This window comes from Haliotis rufescens, unplaced genomic scaffold (genome assembly GCF_023055435.1).
Source record: "Haliotis rufescens isolate VD_foot unplaced genomic scaffold, xgHalRufe1.0.p SCAF_8, whole genome shotgun sequence".
Taxonomy (NCBI): Eukaryota; Metazoa; Mollusca; class Gastropoda; order Lepetellida; family Haliotidae; genus Haliotis; species Haliotis rufescens.
Window position 1 is genome coordinate 26,766,025 of NW_025964372.1, and position 17,157 is coordinate 26,783,181.

General features: G+C 40.5%; 1 protein-coding gene across 3 annotated transcripts in view; it reads left to right on the forward strand.

Annotated features, from left to right (window-relative positions):
* The window catches only part of LOC124143461 (choline transporter-like protein 4), a 61,205-nt gene that overhangs the window by 22,880 nt on the left and 21,168 nt on the right, over positions 1-17,157 (forward strand). For 2 of the 3 annotated variants that reach the window (XM_046512441.2, XM_046512443.2), the window contains exons 2-8: positions 10,624-10,672; positions 11,404-11,477; positions 12,575-12,653; positions 13,199-13,286; positions 14,006-14,116; positions 15,437-15,497; positions 16,555-16,702. In XM_046512441.2, the coding sequence (XP_046368397.2) occupies positions 10,624-10,672; positions 11,404-11,477; positions 12,575-12,653; positions 13,199-13,286; positions 14,006-14,116; positions 15,437-15,497; positions 16,555-16,702 (610 nt within the window). Of the gene's footprint in view, positions 1-3,507; positions 4,135-10,623; positions 10,673-11,403; positions 11,478-12,574; positions 12,654-13,198; positions 13,287-14,005; positions 14,117-15,436; positions 15,498-16,554; positions 16,703-17,157 lie in introns of those variants that run through there. The other variant, XM_046512442.2, reaches the window with a different exon arrangement.

Consider the following 17,157-nt stretch of genomic DNA (forward strand, 5'->3'; position numbering starts at 1 on the left):
TTCCTCCCACATGAAGCTGTCACGCCGCGATAAAATCATACTCGCTGCGTCACAGCAAATTTTGTAATGATAACATACTATATCATATATCCATCAATGATATGAGGTATTTTGTATGTGCGGTAGAGCCAACATGGAGATGTTCATATCACAGGGGGTGTAACAACCAGACCCGTATTACACATCTGCCGGCCTGATATGGCTGGTCAATGCATTTTGAATGGGCAATCGATATCAGCCCGGGTGGTAAGAAATTAGAGTTACGTCCATTAGTGCGTCGTCTGCTCGCAAGTGAATTCCCGTGACAAGGTGAATATGTTTTAACAGACAGACACGAAATTTAGAGATGTTTTATGAATGTATACATTTTACAATTTGATGTTATGGTATATGATAAAAAGGTATATTTCGTTTTTCTTTACATTTAAAAAAAAAAAGAGGGGGGGGGGGGGGGGTTCTCAAGCTAAACACTCACGCTATCAACCACTGGTTTGCCCGCTCTAGGTCCCAAAGGTCCACAGACGCCGTGTTTCAACGGGCATATTGCTGACTATTGTGAAGAGCCCACTCAAACCAATCAAACAGTTGACATGTAAATATATCGCCGCACATGCAACAGATGAGTGTATCGTTAGGATGGAAAGTGCTTATTGATTTCCAACATCTGGCACTGATGTTAGTGTGGTTTAAAGCAGGTACCATGGGCAGCAAGGCTGTTTAGTCCACGCAATTATTGATAAATCTCCAAGTCAGTTTCTACCTTATGGATAAATCCATTCACTTGGAACATCCGATGTATAACACGTAAAATGAATAAAATATGAAATATTATTATTCATCGAAGCACATATATTTTACAGGTGAGCCTTCCTCCAATGACCCGTCCGTAATACAGGGGAACAATTTGTTTGACCAAACCCAAAGACCTCTAGAACACGCGTTATTTCGAGGGTGGAGTTCCAACGTTTGATGTCGGATAAAACAAAAAATATTTATGCCTCGGTAATTAAGTTTTGAGGCACACACCCACCCACCCCTACATATCCACCCATGATCTCCGTCCCCACTACCCTCTATCGTGAAAATGTTGACACCCTCAAAGAGAGCAACTGAAAGTACAATGCATAAATGTAATCAAATAATAGAACAGGTGTGGATCTGCACTAACATGCATTAATGTCTTTGACCCGATCCTGCGGGAACGGCGATCACGCCGATCGTGTTCAGAGTGAGATATAACGATTAGGTCTGCTACTAATTGCCTTGAAGAATGGAAATAGGTTGAAGACTTGCATATGTATCGCCCTAACCCCCTCACTGCACATACGCAAACTTTAAGAATAAGATCTTTTTACCGACATGTATTTTTAACTGCCCCCTGTGTTGGCACGCCTTGATTTTTCTAACACAGTCGTCATAACGGCGTTATATTCTTTTCATGCTTAACATATCAATATCCTTGGTTACTCGTGCCTTCATATTCCAACTGTGCAGAGTTGCGTCGCTTTGGCACGCCAGTAGCATATGATTGCGGGTTCGAATCCCGGCTAGCCCCGAGAATGTTTCTAGATTTGTCAGCACCATACCCGTGCTCGTGGGTTACACCGAAGTGGTAAACGTCTAAGACCTGCATCACTTCGGGCTTTCCTCCCACATTAAGCTGACACGCCGAGATATGACTGTGTAATACTGTTGAACGCGGCGTTAAACCCAACTCACTCACTCACTCACTCGTATGTATCACGGTATATTCCACGTTATAACACATATCCTGTATATCTACAAGACTGTCCTACTCATGAAACGTTCAAGACTGCTGCCAGATCGTTTTGTGTAATGTGATTGTCACGTGAACGAGTGAAACAAGCTCACCCATACACGGTGGATGTTGGATTTCAGCCATCTCTGCGACATTATTTCTACTGTGATTTATATATGTTTGCTTGCCACACATAACGCGTCTGTTATCCAATCTGAGACATGTAGTCTATCCCAACACTGTACCAGCGTACTCAGGCCTAATAGTATCATGTCATAGTGTATGTAGGTTCCTCATCGCGGCGTAACGGGAAGTCCGATTACACACCCGATATCGTTAACCCCGCTATAACGCACACATTTCTACATTAATGATAAACATTGCAATACAAAATGAAAAACGATTGTCAATTACGTGCGTTATGACTTATCATATTAGTGCTACTAAGTGTATCAATAGTATGTCACTCTACGTCGACAGCTGAATGCATTACCAAATGTGTGCACGGAATATACCGGGCTTTACCGAGTACCTCACATTCAAGCACCGAGTCAAGCGGCAAGCTTTTATATATCCGCTGAATTTAACGCTAGTTGAACCAGTTGGCTAAAGCGATACAGTATTTTATATTGCCAAACATTACATGCAATGCTAATTAGAGACGTAATTCTCCATATAATAACCCAAGAGAAAATTGGTAGTTTCCTGTATTTAAGTTATATGATCCAAAATGAACTATGAAAATAAACAAAGGTCGGCGAACATGTCCTCACGGAAAGTAAACATTGTGTCGGCGACCGAGTCTGTACGGCTGATCAATGCGGTTATATAATGGTAAGATCTTCACAGCAGTTACCTCCCTTAGCTTTGTAAACGGGACTTTTGATATTTGCGTTTAATAAAAATACCGTTCACCGCTGCCTCCCTTAAATTGCTACCGGTTTAATTTTGTTACTCACGTCTGTTTTTACATTCTGTGTTCTGTTGATCCTGGACAAAACACAATTTTTCATCGGAAATATATTTGTTGAGTAAATCATAGCATGAGATTTGTTTACAACGAAGAATTGGATTTTTACTGAAATTATAATGACAATTTGTCACAATTTTTTGTCTCAAACGTATAATTATAGGCCATGAATTGAATAAATCATATTCATTTTTGAATTTCGTGTTTTATTTGTTACGTGCTTTATCGTTGTTTATTTTCAAACCTACTCTGATATATATAATTATTTTTTTCATACGTTTTTCGTTTCCCATTCCATTACAAAGTGGAGTTTTCTATAAAAATCCGTTTGTGGTTTTGTAGATGCTATATAAAGAGAAAAAGATACATTAACAAAATACGTGTGATAATGAATTTTATGTTATAGATATCCAAAATATATTGCAATAACGATGTTTAATTACCATCGTCATTCACAAAATTGTTCGATTTTGCGCTTTTATTAACTGTGCAGCTTTCACACCCTTGCCGTTAAAAGACCACCCGAATTATTCAAGTTAAATAAAACGATTCGTTAATTGTTTCTTCAAAAGTTACTTTTCAAGTGTACACTGACAAAATGCAACCACGGCATTCCACACTCTACACGTTTAGTATTAAAATATCAATGTGTTAACGAACAAACTTTGTAGTACATACAAGCTTTAACATAACATACTCGCAATACATTGCTATCTATATGCACATGAATCAATATGGCCCAGCAGACGACACGTTTTGTAGGAACAGCTGTTGGATATATATTATTATTCCTTCCAATCAATGGCATCATGGACGATTCTATGCCTCTGCTGAGGATGCAATGTATATATTTTGCAAGTGATCTTCATAATAGGAGCGATCTGAGGTTATGTGGCATCAGCAGGCAGTGTTGAAAACAGCTTCGTCCTTTAGAGGTGTTGGTGGAACCATTGTGTGAAGAACGTTTAGGATGTGTGGAGATAGTTAAACAGACGGCATTAGTGTGTGCTAGTTTTGTCGTACACATTTTGAGACTTGTGCAAACGTGGTGTATGTAACGACGAGCGGAAGTGGTCAATCGGCAGACGACATTTGAAATCAAACCCTATATTTTTTGAAGAAACATAGTCTTCATTCTTGCTGTGAAGACGTTTTCATCATACATCGGTTAGCAAATAGCAAGAGGTCCTTCGGTGCATATGAACTGATATGGAGTGAGCAGACGACACACGTACATTTGTAGAGCTATAAGGTTTTGGCGGGAAATAGCTGCTGGTGATAAAGGGTTATCTTTGCGAAGTGATAATCTGATTCTGATGATTGCATGTGACTGCTGACTTTGACAACGAATGTTACAGTGTCATAGCCATGTCGTCGGAGACATCGTTGTTGACAGTTGACGAAGGTAAGGCGCGTTGTGTAGCCATTTTGGTGAAGGATTTGGATCAATGTTTTATGTTTGAAAATCGTTTACATCGACGTGTGACCCGTGAAGATCCGTTATAGAATAGGTCTTCAGCAACCCATGCTTGCTATAAAAGGCGACTATAGGGTGGTCAGGCTCGTTGACTTCGTTGATGCATATCCCAATTGTGTTGATCAATGCTCATGATGTCAGTCACAGGATTGTCTGGTCCAGACTCGATTATTTACAGACCGCCGCCATATAGCTGGAATATTGCTGAGTTCGGCGTTAAACAACAAACAAACAAACAGCGACGTGTATTCAGCATGTGGCTCCTCGGCTGCAAATCTAAAGTGGACGTATTGTTATCAGAGCTGCAGGTTACAGGAATATCTCCACCATATTGCCATCCATTTGAAAACTAGGGACGCCTCACGTGTTGCATGGAATGAATCATAACTAGATTAAATTACGTATACACACCACTGGGCACACTTTTAACAATATGGGCGAATGAATAGTTAGGTTGATTGTACATCTAAGGTTTCTTTTTTAATATTCAAAATTGAAAATACTTCGAAAATGATTCGTTACAGCAGAAATTTGTTAATCCAGACGATTTCACTTGGTACTGTCCGTATTGTTTACGAAATAAGTAGTTGTATAATTCAGAATATGCAAGGCGTTAGGTTTAGTCGAGACAGCATATAAATCTGTTCAACAGGTAGATCTGTGCGTTTTGGCCTTTTAAGAATTATGGGTACGAAAATGACATTATAGGAGGCAACTCACTCGTTAATCTCACCATTGAGCGTGGAACAGTTTAGAATTTCTTTAAATACATTCCTTTGAAGAGTCGTGCTTATTAAATCTTTATGGCTGGTATTCAAGATGTGCAATTTGATGAAAACCTCGCTTATTTGACATTAAAAAAGCAACTGATTACTCCAAAACCAGGTCAAACAAAATGCCATAAATCGTTATGCTGAAAGGTACTACAGTGTAACCCTGTTAATCCGATTAACGAATCATAGTAATAATGTCACTTTGTATACATAGGGGGTAGGTGTCCGGATTTACAGGGACCGGACTATCGAGGTTTCACCTGAATGAGTAGGTTCCAACAGAAGGTTAAGTGAACATGGTATTTCAACTCTCTGTCTCCAGTAGCTGACAAGGGCACAATTAACGATCGTGTGCGGTAGATCCTGCTCGGTGCATTCACCTGTTTTACTGTTAAGGGGTGTGAGGTAGCCTAGTGGTTAAAGTATCCGCTCGTCACACCTGTTACCTGGGTTCGATTCCATGTAGATCATGTTTGAAGTTTGTCCATAGTCCTTGCGTTCTAGACGCTGCTTTAAACGATATTCACACACACACACACACACACACACACACACACACACACACACACACACACACACACACACACACACACCTAGTGGATCGGATGGTCACGCTCGATTATTTCATCGATTGCATGTCATCGTACCTCGACGGCGTTGACCGTGCTTACAGTATCAATCACTGGTTTATCTGCTCCATATTTGATTATATACATATTCCGTCAGCTGTGATATTGCTGCGGCGTAAACTATACTCACTCACTCACTCTATCATCGATTGCATGTCATCGTACCTCGACAGCGTTGACCGTGCTTACAGTATCAATCACTGGTTTATCTGCTCCAGACTGGATTATATAGTATATTCCGTCAGCTGTGATATTGCTGCGGCGTAAAACAACAACAGATTAACAAAACACTGAGCATAAATGTACCTAGCAGTCACTATTTCATAAAATAGTGTGTACAAGTAATGTATAATTGATTACAATGCATTTTATAGTCATCCTCTTTTTAAGTTGATTTATTCAAAGTATTGAATTTCATTGTCGGGCATTTATTATATTTTGTAGTAATTTTATACCGTGGCGTCACTGAGCGACGCACGTCTTTTCAGATTCTTCAACGAAGGTTAACATACTTGTTATGTGCATGTGATGATAGTCGACTTCCGCGGTCGTGTCACTCCTCCTGTTATCACAGCAAATGTTATCAAGGTGTTGGCCCGTACTATAAATTTAATCTGCATAACCTACATCAATAGTCAGTATTGCTCAAAACGGTGTAAAACCATATTCTCTCATTCCTTTAAACGTTCAAAATGAAGTATACAATTAATCAAGTTAATCCACGCTGCATTGCTTCCACCGCTATCTTCAAGATACACCACTTGTTCATGTGAGTGAGTGAGTGAGTGAGTTTATGCTTTACGTCACATCGGCAGTATTTCAGCCATATCGTGACGACTGGTTCATGTAATTACCTGGGTTAAACTCAATAACAAACAAACTACCTCGATATCACCGGTCTATTCATAACTGCGGCACTTGGCAATATTCACTCACTCATTCAACTTGATTTAGAGGATGAACATTATCTGTTAAATTGACAAAAATGTGCGTAATTTGTATCTGGAACCGACGCCATTACCTAAGGGTTTCAAATGTGTGTATTCGAAGTTGTTATCGATATTCTTCTGTGTTATTGAGTATTTGGTTCCCAGGAATTACAATACCGCCGGTAACAATGGCGGACACTGTTGCAGTGTAATCGGTCAATAACCCAAATTAGGCCACGTTGCACGTATTACATGAACAACAGACAACGCTAACCACAATTTATGACTTTCAAGATTCGTCATACAAAAGTCACATACAGCAATTAAACCACCTGTCGGTCATATTTGTGTCGACTTTCATGTTCAACACCAAACTGGCCTATCACTAACCGATCGACCTAGTGATTGTATTCCACTTTAAGGCGGACGCCAGCTGTCAGGTTGCCAGTCAGTGTACCCAGTTAACTTACAATCATTAAAATCACTCCAAGGATATATCAATGATATTCATCGATGTTTTCACTCGCTGTCACCGCGCCAGTTGTCACAATGTTATTATTATGTACAGATTAAAATAAATAATGCAGCAAAGTGGGTTTGGGTGATCCTGGCACAGTCAGGCTGGTTAGGCTCATCATCAGCCCAGGGTCCTTGCCCCCTCTACACGCAGCCCAGACAGCGAATGGGACTTCTCCCAGGAACCGCTGCCTAGTGAAACCCACCCAGAATTTTTCGGAGAATGTGAAGACTCCCCAACACTGCAGCCTTCTGCATTACCCAACTTGCCAGAAGGGCTGTATTCCTGGTAGTAAACCTGGTACTCTCCCAATGTCTGTCAACAGATTTGGAGGTACCAAACCTAAGGCACCGAGAACAATGGGGAGTCGGATAACTTCGTACTTGGCATGCAAGCGTGACATTTCGAAAGCGAGGTCCGCATATTTGCCATGTTTTTCCCCAATCTTGTCAATCAAATTATTATCATTATTGCAAATAGTTGTGTGGTTCAGTTCAACGGTTTTGTCCATGTTCTGGTTGTTTGTCTGTATAAGGATAGTGAGAATGGCTCATGAACCGAAATACCAGCCTTCCATATCTATTCCCGTTTGTTTGTTTGTTGTCGAACGCCGAACTCCAGCTAAATGACGTCGGTCTATAAATAATCGAGTCTGGACCAGACAATCCAGTGATTGATATTGTGAAGAACGATCCACGCCGTCGGGGTACGATGACACGCCATGAGTGAGTGAGTGAGTTGGGTTTAACGCCGCTTTTAACAGTATTCCAGTCATATCGCGGCGTGTCAGCTTAATGTGGGAGGAAAGCCCGAAGTGATGGAGGTCTAAGACGTTTACCACTTCGGTGAAACCCACGATCACGGGTATGGTGCTGACAAACCTAGAAACATAATCGGGACACGCCATGAACAACCTCACCGAGCCTGACCTCCCGATCCAGTTGATCACCTCTTCCGACCAGTTGGGGAGCTATTCTAATCCTACGGGGGTTCTTGTTTGTAAGACCGCCTCCCATGGTCTGGTGTAAGAACGTCCGCCCCGCGTTCGATCCCCGGCCGCGTCATACCAAAAGACCTTAAAAGATGGTACTTGTTCTTACCCTGCCTGGCGCTCGGCATTAAGGGGCTGAAATAAGGACTAATCGGCTCGGAGTAAGTATACTGTGTCTGAGTGGGGTATTCATGTAAAACTGCGGCATGGTATCTCAGTGGACTAGCGCTATAAAATCGGCATTAATTCGGACTAGTACAAGCAGCCACACACGCTACATAAGTGCAATAATCTTGGACGCGACGTCAAACGCCATTTCAGCTCACCCCTTGTTTCTAATGATTAGTGACAAGAAAATTGTACATGAATTATATGCTATGACAACCAAATCTTGCAGTTAGTGAGTTTTTAAGCCATGCACCTTAAGCAATATTCTAGCTATACCAAGGCAGGGGACATATGATATGGGCTTCACACATTGTACCCATGGGGAATCGAAACTGGGCTACCACCACCTTCCGAATACAAGGATAAGAGGTTTAGACTGCAACATTTCAAATAAACGAAACTAATTTAACATGAGCATTGGACACGTTTATTACTTCTATTACGGTACGTCGTTGGGGTGGGAAACGACGATAGGACCACATACCGCCGTTTTAGAGGTATATAGATTCATTCTGAGTCACAGGTAGCTCAAAGGTCTTTGACTACGAAATTCGCAGTGTTGTGTTCCCTCCTCTATTCCTATCAGGATCCGCTGACACTGGGTTCGATTATGAACCTTGGTTTATCAGCACCATAATCCATAAAGTGGTAAATATCTAAGACCTGCATCAGTTCGTCATAATTCCCACATTACCTGACCCGCCCTGATGATTGAAATACTGTTTAAAGCGGGTAATATTAAACCCCGAATGAATATTTGCAGAAGATAGTAAAATGAAAACTTTTCACAATCATTTCCTGCTAACCAGCATCGTGAACAGTTCGGAAAATATAAATAACTCAAAGTATTCAATGTATGAAAGTGCCACAGTAACTTGACACGTGAAACTACGTGTTGAGTCATAAGCGTGGGTCACAGCGTGAAGGGACATGTCGATGGAACCGATGTTGTTACTGGTGAACGCCTGTGTGAGTTGGTAACATGTTGCTCGCCCAACCCGGGAGCAGGCAAAATGTTAACACTGGAATGTATGGATCTGACACACAGACTGTTAGCGTAAATCTATCACAGTTATTAAAAAAAATATGGCTAAACAATATATAATGCTAACTAACCTCGTTCGCGTGAGCGCTTGAACACAGAGGTGCATATACCTTGACCGCCACGTTGAACTCCGCCCCTTGCGTGGTTAACAGATATCAAATTATGTCATAGTGTTAAAGAGAGTGAGTGGTAGAGTTGGTTTTAACACCACTTTTAACAGTATTCCAGTTGTATCACGGCGTGCCAGCTTAATGTTGAAGGAAAGCCTCGAAGTGATGCGGGTCTCAGACGTTCACGTTGGTGTATCCCACGAGCACGGATATGATGCTGACTAGCCCAGAAACATAGTCGGAACTAACGGGGATTCGAACCAACAATCACAGGTTTCAGTCGGGACATAACTCTGCACGGCAAATTACAGCGCCTTTGTCGACTGGGCCACCCGTGCCCTTTCATCGTGTTAAAACTGCAAGGGAATCTACGTTGTCATCCTCTATGTCTCAAGGGATCGTAGTTCGGTAAACCTATGCCCAGGAGATAAAAAAGATGATACGTTGTAGGTCTCAGGTACTATCGCACTACTACTACTACTACTACTACTACTACTACTACTACTACTACTACTACTGATACTACTACTAATAATAGAGGCTATCTGAACGACCACTGCATCGATTTTATGCGCAGTGTGTTGAGAAGATCAGCAATCCTGCAGAGTCCTTTATTGGATGAAGTCGTCTGGCCTGAAAAGTGTCGGTTGTATATAATCAGGTCAATAATATACATTTCTAAAAGACATCTAATGTCTGAAAATACAAAAGGGACAACCTGAGTTAAAACCACAATATTTATATGGACTGGAGGCACTATACCATACCATACCATACCATACCATACCATACCATACCATACCATACCTTACCATAACATAACATAACATAACATAACATAACATAACATAACATAACATAACATAACATAACATAACATAACATAACATAACATAACATAACATAACAACACATAATAGCTTACCTTCTTAACTAGAGCAGTGGTATAGCCCTGCAAATAAAAGCCACAAAAACATTTCCACAATCATAAGAAATCTCTGCCCAAAACATGTCCGCTGTCCGACTCCGACTGTATCATCAGCATTTGTTTATGAATCACTATCAAATAGGGATGATTCCATTTTTCTCACTATTGGAGTTTGCGTAGGATTATTTCATATGTGGAACGCTGAACACTTGTCCTGTAACGGTAAACAAACTGTATGTTAAGCCCTTTTGTGCAGTCGATAACGACATGTATCGTTAATAACAATGTTGTTATATATTATAGATGTGTTGTTGTTTTTTTTATCAGGGAAACCATTGGTTTACGACCCATCTTTCAAAGGACCAATCAAAAAGAGGTAAGTTTTGTCAACCTTTCAATAATTTCAAATCAATTACACAACAAACCTACAAGACACACAGATTTTGTTATATTGGAGGCCATAGGACCCACAGTACAAATTAATAACACAACAAACCTTATGTGTGCATAAAGGAATTTTGACAAGATAAATTATCTGAACACTGTTTTGTTGTATTTTTAATCCATCTGAAGAAATCATTTCTCAACTTTGACTATTTAACCTTTACCATGTTAAACATACGGAGCATCTTTGCTTGTCACAAATATTCTTCAAAATGAGAACCACTACAGTTGAAATAGAACATTTATTAAAGTGAGTGAACGTGAGTGAGTTTGGTTTAACGCCAGTTTTAACAGTATTCCAGTTATATCACGGCGTGTCAGCTTAATGTTGAAGGAAAGCCCGAAGTGATGCAGGTCTCAGACGTTTACCACTTCGGTGAAATCCACGAGCACGGGTATGGCGTGAAACCCAACTCACTCACTCACTCGCATGTATCATGATATATTCCACGTTATAACATATATCCTGTATATCCACAGATCAAAGCATATGTTTATTAATAGAGTATGATGTAGCGTATGTCGTATGCATCATGATATATACCACGTTATAACATATATCCTGTATATCCACAGATCAAAGCATATGTTTATTAATAGAGTATGATGTAGCGTATGTCGTATGCATCATGATATATACCACGTTATAACATATATCCACAGATCATGCACGGACATCATCTGCTGTATTCTATTCCTGGCGTTTGTGGCGGGCCAGGTAGTCGTGGGCTTCTATGGTGAGTCCCTTACAGACCACACAACATCGATGTAACATAAGCATCACCCCAGTGCCATTCTCAGCTGTAACAGCCTAACGTCACCCACATTTCAGCTCTAAATACTTGAGAGTTCCTTACAGACCACACAGCATAGATGTAACATAAGCATCACCCCAGTTCCATTCTCAGCTGTAACAGCCTAACGTCACCCCTTTTAAGCTCTAAATACTTGAGAGTTCCTTAATACTTCAGTGTTCCTTGATAGAATTGTACTTCACCTTATGCACAACGTTATTACGAGGACTACCCAGCAACCTGGGACAGCTTCCTGTCCGCTGCAATACACCAAAAAAGCAGCATACCAGGACCACTAAAGAAAACCAGCATAGAACTACCAAACTATGGAATATGTATACACTTTACATTGAAATTGCCACGCAAATTACAAACGAAGACATATCCACCCAAAGCTTGAATCGTAAAGATAACAACCCTGTACAATTTCAATGGAAGCAAACAGAGTATAACACGTGGTCTGTCTTACAGTCCTTGAATATTTTCAAATATATTTTCCCTTTCGCTTAGTCCTTCTGTAATGCAAAAGCCCTAAATGAAGCAAGCATAGATTTTCCTCTTGCCATCTCACTGGGGCTCCTTAACAATTTAAAGGGATTTTTTTTCAAGTTTTTAATCAAAATTATATATTCTCAGAGACTAAGCATTAGTCTGAAAACCACCCAGTACACCATCCTACCCCCAACTTAAGGATTTTTTGTCGACAACTTTTGAACTGCGCTTGGCTGTACAAGTAGTACACCTGTTCTATGATGGCTAAAACTGGATCAATTACAACTCACTCTCCTAAAGCTATAGTTATATTTCCTATTAGTTTAGCCAAATATACGAATGTTGATGAGCTGATATGTGTTGAATCTTAAGTATGTTCAGGTTGGATTTGGTTTAAACCCCAAACATTAAACATTCTGAATCGCTTGACCATTAAATCTGACATATTCATTATCCACGCTCAGTGAATATTCATGTAAAGAGAGTTGAGCAATGTCAAGACATTGTGAACCAGCGTTATAGTAACATGCCTCTTACTACCCCCACAGCCTATGCCTATGGGGACCCCACCCTACTGCTCTACCCCCAGGATTCTGAGGGTAACCTGTGTGGAATTGGTTCAATGAGGTGAGGTCCAATATTTGTGCTTATTTATATTGTAATGACCGCTCCTCTTGTGGTCCGTGTTTGATCGTATAATTATTGTTCATGTAAAACCTTACGATTTGGAATGTAGCGGTCAACAAAGTGATCGAAAACCGGACGTTGTTTTATAACGTAAATATTTGTATCCTGAAGTACTAAGTTTTGCAGATGTATTTCTGAGACCTTTGTTCAATTTTTAGCAGTTTGTATTTTTGTGTCCGAATTTGACCAAAACAGGAGGATCTGTGCGGCATGAAAACACGTTATATCTTGATGACATCCATTGAACCACAGTGTATTAGAAGTGTGTTAAAGAAAATGGCAGATATTTGGCACATTTTAGTTGGCAACGTTGGCATATTGTCTTTCTGCAGAGAATTTCTTTCAGAAATCTTAGCTTATTTGTATTATTTACATCAGAAATATCACTCAGTAGAAATACATTTTTTGAAAGGCATCGATGTTATACACAAAAAACATGTATAATATAAAAACAACAGGGTACATTACTGAGACGTTGTTTACAGGGGGAAGACCGACCTCTTCTTCTTCGACCTGACGGAGTGCGGCCGGATGGGGCCAGGTGTTTTCATCAACGGTTGCCCCACACCCCAGGTAGAGGGATACCGTCTGACAAACCAGTCCCGTGGGGGTTGGGGTTGGGGTTGGGGTTGGGGATTGGGTGGTCAAGTGGGGGTCAGGTGTAGGGCACAGACTTGTCATAAGAGCCGCACCGTGTCATCATGCGTGGTTCGGCGCACATGCTATCAACCACTGGTTATCACTGACAAACTCAAATATGTACAGGCCGTCGTAGTAAAGCTTTAATATTGCTGACGTAGGCGTTAACAACACTCGGTTATTCTCAGCCAGACCAGTATACAAAGATAACCATACAACTCCCGTGTCTTTGAACAGAATAACGGTTTGCGAAATATAAAATATTATACCTTTCGCCGTGATATTGCTTGAACATTACAGAATGATGAAAGTCTTAGGTGCTTATATATATTTATTGTTGATCAAATGAAAATAATAAAATCAAAAACATATGGAGCGACACATTCAACGCCACATAAAATCACATTCACTAAACTACCACGGAGCTTAGTCACAGTCACGTTATACCTATAAGATTTGAAAGGTTCGATATACTGTTAATTTCCTCAACCTTGTTAATCCGGAAGCTATAGTTCACTGGGACTCAGACCTTGTCCATTTTAGCACATTTCAGGAATGCGATTCCTATGCGACGTAGTATGTCTCTTTTAGTATAAATAGCAATGTCCGGAATAGCAGTGTCCGGATTAACACGGTTGTACTGTATATTCCAGGTGTGTGTGTCAAGCTGCCCAACTTCCAACTATGTGGCGTTTCCTGACTTCCTTAAAACCGGGAACGCTGCGTCAGATTTAATATGTGTTGACGGAGCAGACAAAACAAAGGTAAGAAATAATTCTGTCTCTCACAACAGATCGATTCCCAATCTCATTCAAATCCGATCTAAGTTCTCGCTGCCGCCAAACCAAGATCTGAGGACATCCCATTACGAGTCACGTCAGAACTACCTTTCGCGAACTTTGACCGCCCACTGAAAAGACTAACAAGAAGTCGACATCAGCCAATTAGAAAGCAGCTTTCTCGACGTTTACGGCACTCGGCGACTTCCATTTCAGACTACGCTTGAAAATTATGTTGATACAGTTCTCGATTAATATTTTGAAAACTGAACAAACGAACATTCCGGAATGTCTTAATATGGTTGCGATTGAATGGCAGTGCTTCCCACATACTGTGCAACGCCTCCTCCGTTCAAATGTTTATCCCTCGGAAGCGAGAGATAGACGATAATTTTGACAGAATCAGTCATAATGTCGTTCGGAATAACCCGTGTTAACGTTTTCGAGGTTGCATGATCAGAAAACACATTCCGACCTTCACTTTCATGATCTGGTAAGCGACGCTTTGATTGGTTGGATGAAAGGTCGTTCTGACGTGACCCGTAATGGGATGCCCTCAAATCTTTGTTTAACTGAGATCTGTTTTTAATTAGATTGGATCGATTCCCTACATCTTTTGGATATATCTTGAGTTATTTTCCATTCCGTAGTTGTTTATCTATGTTCCCGTCCTTATGGCCAGCAACGTTATCGTCCTTGAATTTGCAAATCAGGAAAATGTCTTGAGCATTTTGAGAGGCGTCATTTTTTGTCATTTCGAAAGAGAATGAATTTAGGTTGGTATATGGAATTAAAAACCAGAATTATACCAACCTACCTCTTTTTTGTCGAAGTGTTGACGCGAACATATCTATCAATTTATGCTTTATAAGTCTTTGTTCACTGCTGAATATGCTCTTCTGTATTTTGTAAGTGTTCATGTAAAATGATTGTTTATCAGCCTGGTGCCTTAACATTCGTAAATAAAGAAAGTATTCACTTTTGTTTGATGGTGTCTAAAAATGAAACAGACAAGAAATGGTTATTCGATGGTGATGTATTTGCTGGGGATGTCACAGTTGGAGTGAGAATCCCAACTCGGCAGTGTTTCGGCGACTATTTTCAGCCTGGTAACTTTTTGAAAATGTTTGTCATTTTTTGGTCAAATCCATTTTTCGAGTGAATATACTTTCTTTTGCGGGGCAGTAGATGCTAACTACGGGCGACATAATCTGGATTATCTGTTATAATGTTACAACCACCAATACACTGAGTACGTAATTGTCCATAGAGGAGTAACCATCAAGTTTGTCCTTCACCTTGCAGCAAGTGAGCGAGCTAGTAACGTCGAAGGCCTGTGCTCCGTTCTACTTGAAGAGTACCTCAGGTAGGACTTATATCTGATATTTTTTCTCCAGGGGATTCCATGGAAGAATAGGTCCCCAGTACCGGAAATTGGTTGATGTTCAATTGTTGAACATTCAGATAATCGTCCTAGATTTTAGATTTTTGACTCAATGCCCATTACTATCGTACCATTCATCAAGAAACTCTGGGTGCCATGGCATTTCAGACAGATGGGATCAAGTGTTTACGAATACATATAGCAAGTGATTCCATGGCTAACCAATGTTTTGTGCGTTAATGTTTCCATAAACTTGAACAAATTGGGCCACGCCCCTTAACGAGCTATTTTGCTGTATCATTGCGCTGATGGATGTCACTGATTTTTTATCGTTGTACACAGTTTTGTGTGATATGTATTAAATAGCACTATGTGAAGTTATTATTATCGATTAATTATTCATAAAATATGAAACTTTTCAATATTATTTTTGAATTTATAAACGCAAATGTACGTAGTATACACGCATAAACGCAGAACATATTGGCGTACTGTCTGAATACACCTCTGTATATATCCTTGTGGTTGTAACAGATCTGTAAATACACCTCTGAATATATCCTTGTGGTTGTAACAGATCTGTAAATACACCTCTGAATATATCCTTGTGGTTGTAACAGATCTGTAAATTCACCTCTGAATATATCCTTGTGGTTGTAACAGATCTGTAAATACACCTCTGAATATATCCTTGCAGTCGTAAAAATATCTCTTAATACATCCCTGGATATATCCTTGCAGATCTCTGAATACAAATCTAAATATGTCCTTGCGGTTGTAAACAGATGTCTAAATACACCTTTGAATATATCCTTATAGTTGTAAACAGATGTCTAAATACCCCTCTGAATATATCCTTATAGTTGTAAAAAGATCTCTCAATACCCCTCTGAATATATCCTTATAGCTGTAAACAGATGTCTAAATACACCTCTGAATATATCCTTACAGTTGTAAACAGATGTCTAAATACACCTCTGAATATATCCTTACAGTTGTAAACATATCTCTCAATTCACCTCTGAATATATCCTTACAGTTGTAAACAGATGCCTGCCAGATATAAGCCAGTTCGTCAGTTTGGGTAACAGCGCTGCTGAGGTGGCGACCTCTGCCGGAAGCAACATCCCCATCACAGATGGCAGCAACAATACAGTCACAGGGGAGGCCCTGAAGGTGGCTGAGGAGTAAGTACACACAGTTGTCTCCTCATCATCAATAATGTCAGTTTTGCCGAGATGTATCTTAGGGTCATAAGACTCATGATGCTACTATAGGTCAAGAGTGCGCAATGATTTAATACCAAAACAGAACTGTCCGTTATGAGTCGACCAAGCACTCGAAAACACGACGACCAGGTACTAGAAAAACGACGACCACGCACTCGGAAAAAAACGGTGACCAAATACTCGGACAAACGGCGACCAAACACTCGGAAAAACGGCGACAAAGCACTCGAAAAAACGACCATGCTCTCGAAGGCACGCCAAACACGCATTCGAAAACACAACGACCATGCACTCGAAAGCACGGCAACCATGCACTCGGGAAAACGGCAACCACGCACTCGGACAAAAACGACGACCACGCACTCGGACAAAAACGACGACCACGCACTCGGAAAAGCGGCACCACGCACTCG